The sequence below is a fragment of the Arctopsyche grandis genome, chromosome 1 (assembly GCF_051622035.1).
Source record: "Arctopsyche grandis isolate Sample6627 chromosome 1, ASM5162203v2, whole genome shotgun sequence".
Taxonomy (NCBI): Eukaryota; Metazoa; Arthropoda; class Insecta; order Trichoptera; family Hydropsychidae; genus Arctopsyche; species Arctopsyche grandis.
The window spans coordinates 9,571,364-9,590,337 of record NC_135355.1 but is presented as its reverse complement, the minus strand read 5'-3'; the positions used below and the strand labels follow the sequence as shown (position 1 = coordinate 9,590,337).

At 31.7% G+C, this 18,974-nt stretch overlaps 2 protein-coding genes across 2 annotated transcripts in view; one reads left to right on the top strand and one right to left on the bottom strand.

Moving 5' to 3' along the window:
• The window catches only part of LOC143915142 (ankyrin repeat and sterile alpha motif domain-containing protein 1B-like), a 79,489-nt gene extending 61,306 nt beyond the window's left edge, over positions 1-18,183 (top strand). The window contains exons 12-19 of the mRNA XM_077436769.1: positions 5,289-5,581; positions 5,656-5,904; positions 6,477-6,702; positions 6,785-6,984; positions 10,295-10,648; positions 10,724-10,882; positions 16,084-16,221; positions 16,296-18,183. Coding sequence (XP_077292895.1) covers positions 5,289-5,581; positions 5,656-5,904; positions 6,477-6,702; positions 6,785-6,984; positions 10,295-10,648; positions 10,724-10,882; positions 16,084-16,221; positions 16,296-16,700 — 2,024 coding nt within the window. The 3' untranslated portion in view covers positions 16,701-18,183. The remainder of the gene's footprint in view (positions 1-5,288; positions 5,582-5,655; positions 5,905-6,476; positions 6,703-6,784; positions 6,985-10,294; positions 10,649-10,723; positions 10,883-16,083; positions 16,222-16,295) is intronic.
• On the bottom strand, positions 10,941-15,107 carry LOC143909262 (uncharacterized). Its single transcript, XM_077427171.1, has 3 exons — positions 14,860-15,107; positions 14,436-14,781; positions 10,941-11,015 (listed from the first exon to the last, which is right to left on the bottom strand). The coding sequence occupies exons 1-3, from the start codon at positions 15,105-15,107 to the stop codon at positions 10,941-10,943; spliced, it is 669 nt and encodes a 222-aa protein (XP_077283297.1).
• Positions 18,184-18,974: the final 791 nt, after the last annotated feature.

Below are 18,974 nucleotides of genomic sequence, written 5' to 3'. Positions count from 1 at the left end.
ATACAAATATGGGCGTTCGACGGATGCTTTTCGCACAAAAACGTTTCAATATTGTCAATTTCTTACAAAAGCATGCTTTTTTGCTCTCTTGCTTTAAACACTAATTAGGCGGTCTATTGTTATTTGAAAAGTATCCATCCAACGCCGATCTCTGGCAATGTAAAATTTTGCTATGTTATGTCAACCTGGCTAATCGTCTTACGGATTATAGCATTTTGACCTTTAATGTGTAGCAGAGTTGATTGCCTTACCAAGTATACGTAATTTTTCAGCTGAAGCCTGTGTATTGGGCTTTGTTTATTTGTTTTTAATAAAAGTTAAAACATCTGACGGTTCTTTAATTGAATAACTCTGACCTTTCGTAAAAGCTCTTTAATTGAATAACTCTGACCTTTCGTAAAAGCTCTTTAATTGAATAACTCTGACCTTTCGTAACTGTTGCTTATTATTCGTTTTACCGACTTACGTATATATATTTTTTACTTACATAAGTTGTTCGACTCAAATTTGATGCCATTGAATTTATGATTTGATTATGTCACTCAATTTCGTGACATTTTCATAATGTTTATTTGAAATGTGAAATCATAAACGTTTACTTGGAATGTGGCAAGGTCACATAAATTTGTTTAAATATTGTCATTAGTACTTGACCTTGTTGATGAGTAGATACACACAAATTAGACATAAAATAAAATATTTCCGATTCATTATCAATTTTATATTTGAAATGTTATAGATGTGGATATGAGGCCCCTAGTATCGAAGATGGCCAAAGATCCCTTATGTTTAATACTAAGAAAAGTTTGATAATAAGATACTATTTCACAAGAGTTTGATACTAAGATACTATTTCACAAGTTTTGATACCAAGTCTTGTTTTAAAAATTAATTTAATACCAAGTTTAGCCGGTTTTTTCAGAATTTTTAATTACGGTTTGTCACGATTCCTAATGACTGGGAGAACAAAATAGCATTAAAACATAAATGAACGAAGTGAAACTAATAAAAACCTTTTAATTAAAACCAAATAGTGCCTTTGGCCATTTTTGATAACAAGAGCATAATATATGTATATACATATATTATATAATGGAATACAATATCTACTTATATGTAGCATATATTACATACAAGTAGAGTACAGGTATTACTCGACTTACGACGGAGACACGTTCCTGAACCTCGGTTGTAAGTCGAATCAGCCGTAAGTCGAATCTATATGTAGATATATTTTTTTCGGTAGTTTTACTTAATTTTATTAATACAAAAAAAATTAAACATCTACAATGTAGATTCTACATCATCCGTACTTATAAATAGATTGAATTTTTTTTTATTTTATTGAATTTATTTTTATTAATACAATAAGTCAAATGAATACATATTCAAATTGAAGGAAAAATTAAAAATCTACATGAAAAATAATTAATTAAAAAAATATATATTACTTTTTTTCGGTCTATATATATTACTTTTTTGCGAACCGTCGTAAGTCGAGGACTACCTGTATTTCAAGTTTCAACGTTGAAACACGCGTTCTAATTTAATTGTGAGAAATCGTACAGTATTTGAGCAACTTAATTACGTTAAAATTTATTATAACGAAACAATAGATTTAGTATATTTATTACATAGTATGTATATATGTATACAATGTACATTAGGGTACATACATAATTATAATATATATATACATACATATGTACTGTACTTGAATAAATTGCCTCCTCGTTATGGTTCGCACAATCGCGATTCTTCATCCGGTCTGTAGTTGGGTCAGTCTGTGACGTCACACAGTCAGGTTTATCATTTAGTAGTCGTTTTACAGGGTGTTCTAGATTTTCCGCTGTCAAAATATATTTCAATGAATCTTCTATTTTCAGTCAGTGTGCGTGATCCGTGTTGTTTCAGGTGGTTTCATCGGTTGTTTATTTTAACTGAAACGTTTCACGTTTAAAAAATATTTAAAACAAAATGCTGTTTTTGAAATTTACATGTCGATCGTATAAATTAACTATTGACAGTTGATGTATAGTAAAATAAATAAATGCTAAAATTCCAATAAAATTCTAATAAATTTATAGTTTCATATATATATATATATATATATATATATATATATATATATATATATATATATATATATATATATATATATTATTATTGTACAGAAAAATTTAGACTATTATATCTTTCTTGTTAATTATTATACATATAATATACAGTTCCTTTCACTACTCTTTCTTTATTTTGTAGACGCCTGTACCTTATTATTGAGTCTGCAGGTGCTAACGTTAAGCTGCCACATGCTTTTGATTACTTTATCGGCTGATTATAGCATAAAATGTGCGGTTTATCTGACATAAACTGAAGTTTTGTCATCTGAGTTCAACACCCAAAATGGAAATTGGAGACTTCGATTTGAAGCGTCAGGAGTTTTGTGTAGGGTTAGTTGGTAGATTAATCACAAACAGAGTTACCCCATAACTTGCTTTAGGAAGTTAACCTTTTTCGGATTGTACATATGTGTTAGTTTCATGCGTGCATTTTTTCATAAATCTCATCTTATTTTCCTAGATTTATCAGTATTCAATACCCATAACCATGTTTGTGCGCGCATCAAAACCGGTATTTTTGCATATACATAGTTGGCTAATAATTTCTGAATTACACTGTAGAATAAACAGTATGCATTTGACGAATGTTTGAATTGGATCAATTTTAATCATCAGTTTACTCGCAACTGTTCGGGTGACCGCATATCACCAATCATACATACGTTGACATATGTAATATTACAAATTTATATTGAAAAGTGTTTTCCGAGAATACTCCTACAATGATCATTAGTCAATTTCGACAATTCGATTTTCAATAATAATTTTTTTTGACTTGAAACATTATTTATTGTTATTTCGTCGACGTCACTCAGACTGATTCTTTCTAAAAATCTTAGTTTCGTAATCAAAATTCACCACAATACTGCATTATATGTACGTTATCGATGACTAAAAACTGATTTCCACGGTGCGGTATTTATCAGTATAGATTAGTGAAATCGGAGAAATGCCTTAGTTTCATATTTCGAACAAAATTGAAGCAGACAGTGCCGTTGCGATAAGTGTGATAAGTGCACGCATAGTTGTAATAGTTTTGTGTCGTTTTTCTATATCATTTTCGGCGTTAGTGCCATTCGATCTCCACAGCTGAAGTATACATATTTATGCTCGTTAACATAGCACTAATGAATTCATGGGGAATTGTAATGTTCATGGGTACTGTGAGTATATCTATCATTATTAGGTTATTATATGTACATATATATGTACGTCTCTTACTTTTGACTATCTGGAGGTGGTTGCACTCTTACGACGAACGCCAAAATTTAGGCAATCGTCATTGGCATGACAGTAAATGCGTCCAGCAAGGTTATATCCATCAAATGCTTATTAGCGATGAATGTATGTATGTATGTATACGCATATAATAAATATATGATGCTGCTTTGAAATAATATACAATTTATCTAATATTCGCTCACTTTGCGAAAATTGAATAAGTATGTATGTGGCAATATATATTTTGTTTAATGTCATAAAAGTATAGCAATTCATATATTGCCCGATTTAGTTTATTTCAAAAATTGAACGATTTAGTTTATTTCAGTGATAATTACATGTACTGAAACAAAAGAACTTTTTTTTTACACAGTTCATTGCACGTATTTTGTATTTTTTTTTTATTATTGTATTACGATAAATGTAGGTACATATGTGGAAAGCTATCCGAAAATGGTGGGATTTAAAGACAGTCAGAGTTGTTAACGATTTCCTCTAAAAGAACTATCTGCGAAATAAGTAAAAGTCAGGTGAAATGGCATAAATAACATTTATGTAGGAAATAGTCCATTCGTGCAATATTGACTGCAATGAATCAACGCAATAAGGAAACTATACAACGTTAATATAAGCTTAGCTTCTCGTTAACAATATCGTAAGATTATAACTTATAATAAATTGTTGATGCAGCTTAAGATTCATGACAATTCATCGTAGAAAGGTGTGTAAATTGAAATATTTTTTATGTGTATGTAAGTAGAAATCCGAGATATGTCATTCAATTACATATTTATATATGTACTGGTATGACAATACTTACACACATTTTTTTCATGTATAAATATATTACATAAGTAAATATATTTTATACGGTTAATATACATATAAAAGTCACTCACTATCATTGTACTGATATATTTATCAACAGTTTCCTTTCAGTTAAACTATTTTTTCCGATTTTTCCTCATACATCATTTTGTTTTCCATTTATCATTTTATAATGACAAAAGTAACCCAATATTCACATCTGTAAGTCAATTTCAATGTTTTAAATTCAATTACCTTGTATAATTTGTGATCGCAGTAAGTATTGTATTATTAATAAGAGCATTTGAAGTGTACATATTGACGTAGTTGTATTTATTCACAAAAGTTATTTGACACCGTATAAACTTGAAATGATTTCGTAACTTTTGAAACGGCAACAGGTTGGATTAGTTGGAATAGTTCGTGAGTGCCATGACCCGGCCTTCGCACTTGGACCAAATAGTACTGACTATATTTACAAACCCACACAATTTCATTCGTGATTCAGTAGGGAACTTTGTAAGCATAGAATAGTCATCTTTATTCACACAGTCGCTGTAATTGAAAGACAGTACCATTCAGTACTATTTACCAGTATGTGAAAATTTTACAATGGCCAGCATAGGAACTTTCGCTGACAAATACAAACGATATGTCTGCATTTCGGTAATAACTAGCTTTTGTTCAGAAGAGTCGTGTATGCCGTGTTTGATTGAGAAATTTATCTAACAAAAACCAATTATATTTGAAAAGGTGAATTGCTTCTTTTACATACACGTACATATATACATATATTGTATGTATATGAAATGTCCATTAAAATAATAATATGGTAACCGAAACAATACTGTTGCAGATGATATTTCAGAGGGGTCTTCAGCTACCATATGATTTGATTCGGATAAATAATAGACAAACATACATATTTACATAGGCTCTTATTTGTATATTATTTTGACTTGCTTGATGTTAAATTCTACCAGTGTTTTATTGGGATATCACTTTTTTTGCTTTATTCTTTCACACGAATTTTCCATAATGCGTGTTGTCAGAATACACATCTACTATATTTGTATTGCAATTCGTATGTAAAAGTTAAGCCTTCTGTATTACATAATATATTTATTTTATTTGTTACAGGTTTATTCAAAGGATCTACAACCACCTTGGACGGCATCGGTGTACGACCAGTACCAGCCGAGAGACCAAAATCCTTACGCAAACTGAAGAACGTCTACGATAATGGAATCCAAGCGATCGGAATTGGCACAACAGGTAATAGACACAAAGAAATTCAACCCGGAGCCAGGATAGACCCCGATGTGAACCCATGGCAATACAGACACACTGAAGATAAAGAGAAAATCAGCAACCCACCTTCCACTGCCAGCTTAGACAAACCTCTATCAATGCTCAGTCCTTTTGATGAACAGGTAAATCATTTGCGATCCATACGTTTGGATAAGTTAGTAGGAGTATGTGACTTTAAATTTAACATCGATTTTAGGAGGAGTGGGCGAAGATCAATGAGATCATGGCATCGTTTGGTTCAAGACTAGTTAGGGAGAGTGTCTTCGCTGAAGAATTGGAACAGGAGTTCCAGTCGAGACTGGGAGCTCGGTTCAGTTGTTCTGAAAGTTCACTAAGTCCCTGTGTGTCAGCAGGTCCTTCTATACTCAGTTGGCTCACAGGACTTGGTTTGCAGCATTTGGAATCTAACTTTATCAACAATGGATATGATCATGTCGATTTTATTGTAAGTAATTTACATGGTTCATTGAAATTTTTGTGACTGTTATATGTATGTACATATATGTATATGTATGTTGGTTATTCATTTTACTATCCACATTTTAAAGTGTAATATTTATTAATACCGAAAAAACAATAGTTATTATTATACATATATGTCTCATAAGTAGGTAATTAGCATGAAATCTATAATTATGTTTTGGGTCGTTGGAGCTACACACGACACTCGTTGTAACATTTATTTGTTATCTGCACACAATTACTGTTTTAAATTATTCTCTTGTGCACTGACTATACATATATTAGTCCTGCCTGCCTTGTAACATAAAGATAACATTATCGTTCAGCGAAATGTTTATTTCAAATACAAATACGTATTCTTTGTGTCCAACCTTTACTAGTGCGCTTGTCGCTGAATAGTACTGTCGTTTCGCGTCAAAATGTGCTCTTTTGTTAAAATAAAATATAAATCGTTTAGAAAAATCGTATCAAGAACTGCATCCTCGTGTGTGGTAAGGTTCTTATATCATTCAAACTTTTAAATGTGTGAATTAATTAAAAAATGCATTATTGTAGAACGGTGTGATCGAAGATAGTGATCTGGCCGAGATGGCGATAGAAGAACCGGAAAAGACAAAAGTGCTAGAATCTTGTAAATCTCTACCAAGCAAAATAGATGACGTGTTATCAGTGGCCACCGTGAAGAATCACAACAGTATTAACAACAATAATAACATTAGCAGTACTAGTATTGATAAAGAAAACGATCCAGAAGCAGTTAACAAATGGCTTACGTCAATAGGTAAAATGATTTTCAGTAATGATTTTGTATGTTTGTATGTAGTTCGTCAATGAGTTTTTCAATGACACATTTTTGCTATCAGGGTTAGAGTGTTATCAAGATACATTCAGAAAACATCTGTATAGCGATATGGAACGGGTAAGGAGGATATGGGAAGTGGAGCTGACAGCAGTTTTAGAAATACAAAAAGTCGGACACAGGAGAAGAATTTTGGCCTCCGTCGCTGGAAGACAAAATGGACCAATCAACAACATGGACGATTTGAAAGCACTCAATACTCTGGTAAATACTTATCTTCTATTTTTCTTTCTATTCTTTTTTTTATAAGTTCATGTTGCAAAACGGCATATTAATTCAAACACATGTTTATATGTATGTACATATGTATATACATACATACGAGTATATTATTACATATATCAATTTGAGAAAACATTCTTCAGCGTTTAATTTAACGTTTGAATAACCTTCAACACGTGGGATGACGAAAACGATGTGGAATGACCTGAAAATGGCTTATAAAAAGTTGTATTATATAAAGTTCGTAAAATATCGCAGTTCGGATTGGACGCTCTCAGTTCAAATCAAGCCAGAAAGTCGAAACCATAGAGTTGAAAACAAAGATAGACAAAACCGAATAGAGAGACATCCAAAGTAACCGTTGGCGTGTTGGCGTTTAATCATTGATTTACTTTTTATCATTGATTATATGATCTATTAGTGAAGTAAAAGTATATATTTTGATTATTAGTTTATTTATTTAAATTTAAGTTTGGACCACTGTGGCATTACAGCGCCAGAGTGGTCCAAACTTAAAGCGCGTAGAGTCCTTAAAGCGCCACAATAGTCGAAAAAAAAACGAGAAATGAGAAAAATAAAAATATATGTGTGCATACATGTATATACACAGACAAAAATACGTAATTATAAAAAAACAATAGCATTATAATAATAGCAGATAAAGTAAAAATATCAAATAATAAAATACAAATGGAAGAGAGAAGATCAAAATTCCACTCATACATCACATTCAATTATGAAAATAATGATGAGTGCAGGCTACCAAGCAAATAGGTTAAAATAATCTCCGATAACCTATGCTCAATGAGGTGGAAAATATGACATTCAGGCTCAGCAGCAACGATTTAATTAAGAAGTCGGATAACTCTTGGAATAGGAGCCATTCGATAAAGAACTGAGAGATAGTGAGATCATATAATGCAAATTTTATAAGATAAAGTGTGAAAAAGATAGGCTTTTAAAAAGTTATAGGCGTTTAAACAATTAAAATCTGACGTCAAGTCAAGCAAACAAGGCTATTGGTTATTGACAATGGATTAGCTGTCCCGTCTCCACAATTTTCGATCTTTTAAACATGTTTATGATGATTAAATGTCACCATCCACTTAGCGGAAACAATTGAAATCTCTATCGGTAGCCAAACCTCGCAAAATGGCAAAGGTTCAAAGGCGATCGGAAGAGTTTAGGAAGTTTTTCCATATCCTTGAACAAAGTGAAACTAATGAAAACCTTAAAAAATAATCACGTTCATGATTTAAACAAGCATCCATATTTTATGTATGCATGTATAATGTATAACTATATATGTAGCTCTAAAAAATTAGATTAGATAGATCTAATAACGATATCATTAGATGTAAGGATAGTCGACAGTTTACTGTACATATTTAATTTTACACAATTAATATGCACAAGTTCTGCTACCCGTAAAACATATTAAATTCGTAACATTGTCGTATAAAATTATCGACTTTCTTTGAGTCTTGAGATTGATTACACTGTTCGACAAATGTCGACTTTTTCTTTGGTTCAGAGACGAGCTATGACTTTTCTTATAGATCTATGCTCAGTGAACACGAATATGGTAATAAAAAATGTTGATTGGCTCGAGATTCGGAGATATGTGTTTTTTAAATTGCGCGATTTTTCTATATCTTTTTTTGAATTTCGTATCGTACTTGGTATTGTTCGGTCGATGTCTCAAAATCACAAAATCTTTTCTGTTCAAAATGAATATTGGAATGTCGGGTATTTTATCTTTCATTTGTAGTACTTTTCAGCTTTCAAATCTCTCTAAGTAGTCATCCAGTTCAAATCAAAAGTCAAAAGTACGTATTTTCACTTGGGATTTTTTCCCACTGTTAATACTATTTTATATTGAGTATTTTCTATTGAAACATGTTTATTGGGATAGTGTTCTGACCACACTATTTTTTGTTTTCGTTTAAAAGGGTTAATTGGAATTGTGCTGAATTTTAAATCGGTAAAATTGCGAGCTAAAAAAACGTATGTACATACTAGTAGAACACGTTTTTGTGTTGTGTGCGCTGTCTAAAACTTCGATCCTTAATATTCTACGGTTTTGTCAACACCTTCCGACCTGGAAGACTTATCGAAAGGAACTGAAGTACAATACGAAATTCAAAAAAAGATTTTAAAAAGATATAGAAAAATCGCGTGATTTAATAAACACATATACATATCTCCGAATCTCAAGCCAATCAACATTTTTTATTACCAGATTCGTGTTTACTGGGCCTAGATTATATAATAGGGTTGCAAATTGGCAGGTCGAGGCACTGGTGCATTAATTTACTGTACGTAGAATCGTACTGTAATTATTTCGAATGTATCCCCAGAGCTTGGTGTTAAAGATTCACACAATAATGTATGAAATTCTCGTCGCATCATGGCATAACGGGATAAAAGCGAAATTTTGTAGTGTGCGTAATTAGCAGGTATTCCGCGCCAACGGATCGGTACCTGGCCGCGTTTGTTTCGACTATACGACACACGCAATCAAAGCGAACTGGCTGGGTAATTAGTGGTTATTGCGCTTTTTTTGCCACTTCACTGACAAGACAAAGAGAAGCACCATCGTTGTCGTGATGAGGCTGTCTGCTGCACTTCGTCACCTTTTGTTCGCTCGTCATTATCGAATCACGAAACAAAAACAAATGTGTGCGTGTGGAAAGCTTTTGAAAACATATAAAGCTCATTCGTACTTGCCAAAGTACAGTCGAATTTTCATACGAGCGTTCCTCGATTAAAATTTATTTATATATATTTTACATTCGTGCATATCGGTGCGCTCCATTTTACCAACTTTTGTAGTATGTATATTGTATACAAAAATGTTTTTTGTATACATGTATGGAATATGTTTAATATACGAAAAAATACTGTGATCATTTTTAAGCTACGCCTTTAAAATATTTTCAAAATCAATTATTTTTGTATTTCACTATCTAAAAGATTTCAATTTCAAAAATCCGAAAGTTTATTTTAATATAATTTATTTATGAATGTATTATTTTGTTGATTATGTTTTGAATATATTTGAATATTCTCCACGATTATTTTTCATACCTTCCTCAAATGACGCTTGACGACGAGTGACTATTAACGTTGTCACTATTAAAAACCACAAAGAAATAAAAAAAAATATATATACATATGTATATATAATATATATATATATATATATATATATATATATATATATATATATATATATATATATATATATATATATATATATTATATTTTAATGTTTTTACTTAATTAATAGCAAAAGAATATCCAATCGTTGAATGCTGAAATCAAAGAGAAACTTCCGGATTTGACCAACACTCAAAATATCCACGGTCAGCAGGCGAATCCAGCTCAAGATCAAGTACCCAAGCCCGCTCAAATTTTAGCTTCCAATCAGAGTCAAACTTTGTCGACTTTGACTCCTGGTGGAGAGACTCTCAAGAGGAGTCACAAAAAGAATCGTCCTCCCCCACCCCCTCCTGCAAGAGGGGCTGATCTCGAAATTAGAGCACCCTGTGCTCTTATGGTTGGTGTACCAGGTACTCTATGCACCCAATGGAAACATCAACCGCTGGTTTTGGTCACTGGTTCTGTGATGTACGTCGCCAATGTAAGTGAATTTTATTTGTATCTACCTGTGTGTATGTTGACTTTATCGTTATTTCAATTTAATCGTGTTTTACAGTATTTGGGTTCAACTATTGTGAAGGAATTGCGCGGGAAAGAGTCCACGCAAAAATCAATACAAAAGTTGAAAAAGTCGACGAACGAACCTAGAGCGTTGCCCGATATTATTCTATCCATATCGTATAGGGGTGTGAAATTTCTGAATACTATCACAAGGGTAAGTTTTGCAATCAATCGTATTATTTCGTAGACCGCGTACAGCTCGCGAAATTGTTTTATTTTTGCGGCCCGCGAACAGTTAGGGCGAAAACATATTGAATAGTACGGAATTTCACGTCCTCAGTTACACGCTATGACATTGGATGTTCCCCAAAACGAATTCGGGTGAAGTTACACGTGCAGAGTGCATATGTTTCTCTTACATTTCTTCATATATGGGATCACCGTTATCGATTAATGTCAAGCATGGATAAATACAAGGGTGATTTTTGGGACTGTGTACCATGTACATATATTTTATTTATTTATTTATTTTATTTTAAAAAATCAATACCACAGAGACTTGACAGGTTGCCCCAAAGCGTCAATGTGATTTTAATACAAATAATAAAAATCATAAAAATTACAAAAAAAACATCATAAAAAAAATAATAAAAATCATAAATAAAAAAAAACATAAGAAAATAATAAAAATCATAAATAAAAAAAACATCATAAAAAAATAATAAAAATCAAGTAAAAAATATGTACACAAAATAAAAACAAAGAAATAAGATTGAAAAATTTATATCGTGCTATTTAGGATGTGTTCCACCAACTCAACATAACTGGCATCGAATAGGTCCAAGTATTGTGCCAGTAAGTTAAGGAGTCGAACAGCTCTCGAGAGGGGGGAGTTCATGAGCACGTTTGATTTAGCCCTAATTGGTAAAAATATATCATGTTTTCTTAAAACTCTACGATTTTCCGGGGCCCAGAATTTTAGTTTCTCCAGGATAGTGGGATTGTGAATCTCTCCTCTAAGTAATTTTACGAAATGTTTCCCAAGAAATAAATCTCTTCTCTTTGCCAGGGAGTTGAAACCCAAAGATCCCAAGACAAAGGCACTAGGGAACAGATATGGATAAAATCCAAATGTCTTCAGATATAAAAATCTAAGGAATTTCCTTTGGACTCGTTCCAACATTAGAGAGTAACGAAGTTGATAGGGAGACCATATAATGGAGCCAAACTCGAGCACACTGCGAACTAATGTACAATATAAGAGACGAATGGCAGTGAGCCCTAGTTCAGACGAATTACGGATTACGAATCCAAGGATTTTTGTTGCCCTATCACAGATATTCTCAATGTGAATGTTGAAACTCCAACTATTTTCGAAGACTATTCCCAGATCAGATATAAATAATTCTCTCTGAAGAAGAGAATCATGAAATTTATACGGATATTTAATAGGAGAACGAGAACGAGAGTAAGAAATGACCCGACACTTTAGGATATTGAAGGGAAGTTTATTAACATTAGCCCATTCATAAATAGAATTCAAATCCTCTTGCAAATAAAGAGCGTCAGGTAAATCAATTATTCTCTTATAGATTTTTAAGTCATCCGCATATAATAAAAATTTAGAATGGTGAATAGAAGATTGAATATCGTTGATAAATATTAGGAATAATAAAGGGCCAAGATTTGATCCTTGGGGAATCCCAGAAGTGGCAACATACTCATAAGAAAAGCAACTCCCAAACTTAACGAATTGACGTCGATCCTGTAAATAAGAAATAAAAAGACCAACAAGATTATAAGTAAATCCAATAAAACTTAATTTACTAACCAAAATTTTATGATCAACTTTATCAAACGCCTTCTCAAAATCAGTATATATTACATCCATTTGATTATTACAATCCAAAGTGCTGGTTATGTCATTAGAGAAACATAACAAGTTGGTAATAGCTGATCTGGCCGGACGAAAGCCATGCTGCTGATCAATGAGCATACTTTGAAAGTGATTAAAAATGTATCTGTGTAATATTACCTCAAACATTTTGGCTGGCGCTGACAAGATAGTTATTGGTCTGTAGTTCCTTACACAAGATTTATCGTCCTTCTTATGAATAGGAGTTACTTTAGAGCATTTCCATAAATTGGGGAATGAAGAGTTCCTTAGAATTAAATTAAAAATGAATTTTAAAGGTTCTAAGAGACTAACCTCACATCCTTTTAGGATGTAATTAGGGATGGAGTCAGGACCGGAAGAATAAATATTTTTTAACTTTAGAAAGCCATATTTCAGATCGGAAGAGTCAAGATGATTAATCGCTAAAGTGGGGAAAGTAAATTCCGAGTCATTGGTAGGTTCCATGGAATCAGTAGGATTATTGAAAACTGATTTAAAAAAGTCGGCAAATCCATTAGCAATGTTTTGATCACCCTCTAACAATCCAGAATCATTGTACATAATGGTCGACTTTACACGATTTACACGTTTAGAATTGATGAAGTTCCAGAATTTCTTAGGGTTTTTAACTATGGAACTTTCACAATCAGCTACATAAACATTATATGCATTATTAATTAATTTCTTAATTTCCGTACGTAAAATACGGAAATTATTTAAGATAAGAGGATTGCTCGATTTCTTCCAGAGTTTATGTGTTTGATATTTACTTTTTAAGAGATTAATAATTTCTTTAGTAAACCAAGGCGGATAAATCCTTTTACTCGTCACTAATCCTTTCAACCGAAAACAATCATTAAAAATAGAATATATAATGTCATAGAAATTAGAGAGGGCCAAATTAACATCTTTGCACTCATAAACTCGCTCCCATTGACAATTACAAAGAATATCATTTAAATATTTGAAATCAACATTTGTAAATAACCATCCATTTAGGACAGAGGTATTAAGACAGTTATTTATTAAACGAAGTGAGGAATAAGTTATAGTTAATTTTAAATGAATATCAAGAGCAGGATGATAGCTGTCTTCAGGAACCAAGGAATCAACTGAATTTGAAATAATAATATTCTGACAATCTAAATTTGTTAATAGAAAATCCAACATGGAATTATTAAAATAGTTTCGAATAGTATTAATTTGTTTTAAGTTGAATAAAGATATAAAAAAATTAAGGTCATCAGGAAAACAGTTAGAAGAATTCAGATTAAAATCTCCAGATATAAAAATGCGACCATTACTAAAATGTGAATAATTAGATATAATTAAATCAAAAAATCGCTTATAAATATTTGGTGGAGATCTTGGTGGAAAATAAATAGTACATATGTATATAAAAAAAGGAATGTTAACAAATCTTAGTTTTAGCCATACACATTCATGAATGTCCTCAAGATGACTAAGTCTTTCAACCGAAATAATATTTGTATTTTTAACTGCTAGAAGAACACCACCACCTCTGGCAGATCTATCATGGCGATATATATTGAAACTGCTGTCAAGTACTTCGGCATCATGTACAGATGAGTTTAGCCATGTTTCAGTAATAGCAAGGACGTCAATAGATCTAGAAGCGGCGTTGTTGTAGAATTCCTTGAGTTTTGTATTTAAACCCCGCACATTTTGATAATAAAGTTTAATGTTACGGGTCACGGGTTTGGGCAATCGGTTTCGAAGAGATTTTTTTGAGAAATAACCATTCTCTTATGCAAGTACCCATAGGCCAAAATTCAGGATTGATAATTATATTAAAAGTTTCAGTATCTACACTAATTTTAAATGACGAGCACATGTCAGTTTTAGCAACCTGAGAAACGTTGATTCTTTTATTTTTAATTTTATTTAATATGAACTGTTTCACAGTATCACAAGTGCAGTTATTTGCCAAATTAAAAACGTGTACATTCTTCAATTTCGGAATAGTGGCCACCTGTAAAGTTTTATCAGGTGCTCCAGATCCACGAGTGTATGGCAGTCTCCCGGAAGAAGTCCCAGCGACCTGACTGAACGAATTTGAAGGATCTACAGTAGAAGCAGAAGCAGGAGCACAAGAGACAGGAACATAATCAGATGTTGAAGCAGAAGCTGATGTAAGTGTAGCTGAAGATGAAGATGGCAGAGGTGAAGCAGTAGAAGATAGCGCTGCGACCTGACTGTAAGATTTCGCAGGTTTTATAGGAGAAGGAGGAGAAGCAGAAACAGAAACAGTAGAAGCAGAAACAGTAGCACACCCAGGAGTAGATGCTGAAGCTAAAGCAGACGCGAGTGAAGTTGAAGCTGAATAAGGCGGAGGTGAAACGGTAGAGGATGCCGCTATAACGTCATACGGGCATCTGACAGGTGTTTGTTTATGTACTGTAGTATTGTTACATTCAGTTGACAGTGTGGAGAGTTCTCGTAATGTTACCTCGCCCGATTGCAGAGTTGTAGGTTCAACAAAAACAGCTGGAGCCAGAGCTGCTGGAAAGGGACGACACATCATCCTCTTTATTTCACCGACATCAGTGTGGATAGTCTGGAGGGACTCCACAGCGATTTTTAGCGAGGCCATGTTATTAAAAGCGACGCGTGCGATGGATACTATATTTTTAATTTCGTCGCTGATGTATCGCACCCTGTCCTTGGTAAGGACATTGGCACCAGATCCTTTTTTTGAAAGGTCCGCGAGTATTCTCTGGCTTATAGTAACAATATCCTCCATGGTAGAATGCGAACGATTTAACACGTCCAGACACAACGATAGCACACGATATACACACGTCCAGATACAACGATAGCAACGATATCAACGATGGGGGCGCTGCGTTTTTTTCGCATGTTTAAAAGTACATATCTAAAAAACACGTACCGCGTACCACTCAGTGTGTTTTCGCTCTTAGTTATTTTTAAAAAATGTGTAGATAAATAAAAAAATAATGCTAATATTTTTTTAAAATTTGTTTTCTGATTGTATTGTATTTGACATATAAAATCAAATGACATTTTAAACGCACATACATATATACATATCATACAATATTTAAGGATTTTCTTAAACAGTGTTTGTTGTTATACATATTGGAAGTTAATATTATGTTTTTGATATTATAATCTTAAAGATTAGCCTACTTATATAATATTTTCCATAAAATTTTTAAAAAGTATTCCTCGTAAGATGAGTAGATTTTATAATATAAAAATGTTTTGCGTCATATTTCATCCAAAAAGTTTAAACATGTACATATGATATAAAGTCCATCCCCTGTAGTACGTACAATGTTCTATTGTCTATACGAAATGCTATTGGTCGATAGGCGGTGAAAGAGATAGCATGTACGTTTTTTCTAAGTGTCTTCCTACAGTGGACCAACTATAATAGGACATTTTTTTCTATAATTTTCTGAGCGATTATTTATTTTTCGGAAGAGAGTTTTTTTTAATAAGAGTATTCTTAACATTTATTATATTCGTTGCAGAACTTAGTATGCGAACATGAAATTCGTAATATACATTGCGCTTGCCAGGATGCAGACGACCTCACCCATTTTGCTTACATCACAAAGGACATAACAACAAAGAGTCACTATTGTCACGTGTTTTGCGTCGCTACAATGGTACTTTTGATTCCGTTTCGCAAGTTTAACAAAAATTAAATTAACATTAATATAATACAAATGTCCATTTTTAGGATCAAGCAACCGAGGTGATTTTGACGTTGGGTCAGGCGTTCGAGGTTGCTTACCAGATGGCTTTGAGGGACTCCGCATCGAAGAACAACGCACTCCACCCTCAGCAGCAGCAGCAGGGTCAGGTTAGATCGCAGTCATCTAATCAGATTTCGCAACCGGCGAAGACCCCCACACACGAAAAGACGACGAACAACAGTGCGGCGAAGGACAGGCCGAATCCTGTCCACGGCAGGTCACATTCGGTCACCGAGATAAAGCTGAACGGCCATCAATTGAAAGTGGCTCCAATCACAGTGTCACTGTCCAATGAGGATTTTCAATCATCGTCAAAGAACGGGGACACTCAAAAAAGCCCTAGGACGCCTTCCTCAAAAGCTCCGATAGTTCTCGCCGACGAGCTTTAAAGTGTGCTTCCAAAAAAAGCTGTCCGGTTTTGGTTTTATTGCCTTTTCGCTAATACACAACTGCGGAATTAGTGAATTTTAACTACATTGTTTAACTTCATAATGCGGTAATTTGTTTAACACAAATATAGGTATTATACATAGAGCGCGTGGCGCACGTTGTGCCGTTTGACTGAATGAAAGCGAATCATTTGAATTTTTTTGCACACGTTCGAGACTATTAGATTTAATATTACATACATACATAATACATAAATATATGTATATATCTCGAATACGTCGTTTACTTTTGTTAAATGTCAAAACTAAGTACATACTATGTCGAGTGTTATATGTACTTGAATATATAGTCTTATTTACCGTTACCGAATCAGATGCATATTGTGTGTGATATGCATATCATTTAAAGACCAATTTATAAGATAGTTCTTCTCATATTGAAATAATGAGCAATACGAATATTGAGCAATTACAAATAAACTCAAATGAACGATTTTCTAGAGGCCATTTGTTAGGGGAATTACAACATTGATATTTACCTTTTCAAAGTAAAAACAAGGTTACTATCAAATATAAATTTAAATATTACATTTTAAGTAATCGTATGGGAATATCGTCTATACAATGTGACGTGTTTTGGTAATGTAAAGCTGATATTAAACTCGATTTAAAAATAGTATACATAATTAGTTAAATTTCAAACCATATTCCTTTTACTTTAAATTAATTTAGCACATATTTTTTGTAAGTTAATGTTCAATGATTGCAAGTGGTGAAAGTTAAGGCAGCAAATAATTATTCCTTTAAATTGTTTTATTTATTTATTTCGTAAATTTCTGTATTTCGTATCTCATTTATTATAATAATATTTGATTTCCTTTAATATATAAGAAGGTTCGTGATATAAGATTACTAGTCTTACTTACGTATAATGCTATGTTGTAATTATTGTCATCGAATTTTTTGTTCGTTAAATGGGTTTAGTTCGTTTTTTTTAAATGGTAGTTCGATTAAATTTGGTGCCAATGTTTTTTGCCAAAACAAAAAATTGCATTTTTCATTTTTTTTTGACGAAAAATGAAAAATCAAATGAAACCCTAATCAAACTGTAGATCTTATTATTATATTGTATTTAAAAGAATTGCACGACTGATTTTTTCACGTTAGTTTTTAAGAGTTGCTTATCTTAGTTTAATGTATTCGATGTAAGTCTTAATATTTATATTTAAATTATTGCATTTATTAATTCTTAAATTATTCGAAAATTTGCATCATATTTAAAAAAAATATCGAATCTCATTTATTTTTACTTTCATTTTAAATTACAGTTGTTTTTTTTTTCAATTTGAAATATCCTGAATAAATAACACCAAATTTTTATTTTACGTAATGTAATAAATTATAAATTAGAAATATCAGACATGAAAAGTTAGTGTTATTGCTTTTGATATCTAGTCTGATTGTAATATTATATCTCATATATAAAAATTATATAAATTGAAAATGTATAAATTAAATTACTTGATTATTACATGCCAGACACTGCCATGTTTGTATGTATGTGTATATGTTTAATATTTACTATATTTAAATACACACACACACACACACACACACATATATATATATATATATATATATATATATATATATATAAATTTATATATATATATATATATATATATATATATATATATATATATATATATATATATATATATATATATATATATATATATATATATATATATTTACACAATGATGTTTTTTATCATAAAAAACGTAATTAACGTGTATTTAATGAAAAATATCGATTTGGTATGCATTTGATATTTATTAAAAAAATAAAAAATAAATTATTAGAAATCTTTACAATGAATTTTCAAACCCTTTTTCTACGCAATTTTTATATGCATTTTATTGGAAATTTTTATTATTGAATTTGAAACGATTTATATTAAAAGCATAAGCTTATGAAAAATTATGAAATTTTATGTTTATTACATTTAAATGTGTAAGATGAACTGACCTCAATTTTTATGATTTTATTTTGAAAATTTTTGTCGAAGCTTATATATAATATAATAGTTGATAATCAAAGGGCTTTTCCATCTTAGTGTTTATTGGAGCTATTGATGATTATTCTAAGATTAAAAAATATTCCAACATTTTATACTATAATGATATAAATTATTATATTATATTAAATATAAAAAAAATATAAAGTATAGGTAATTGTGATGATTTAATATTTATTTCATTTAATATTTGCAT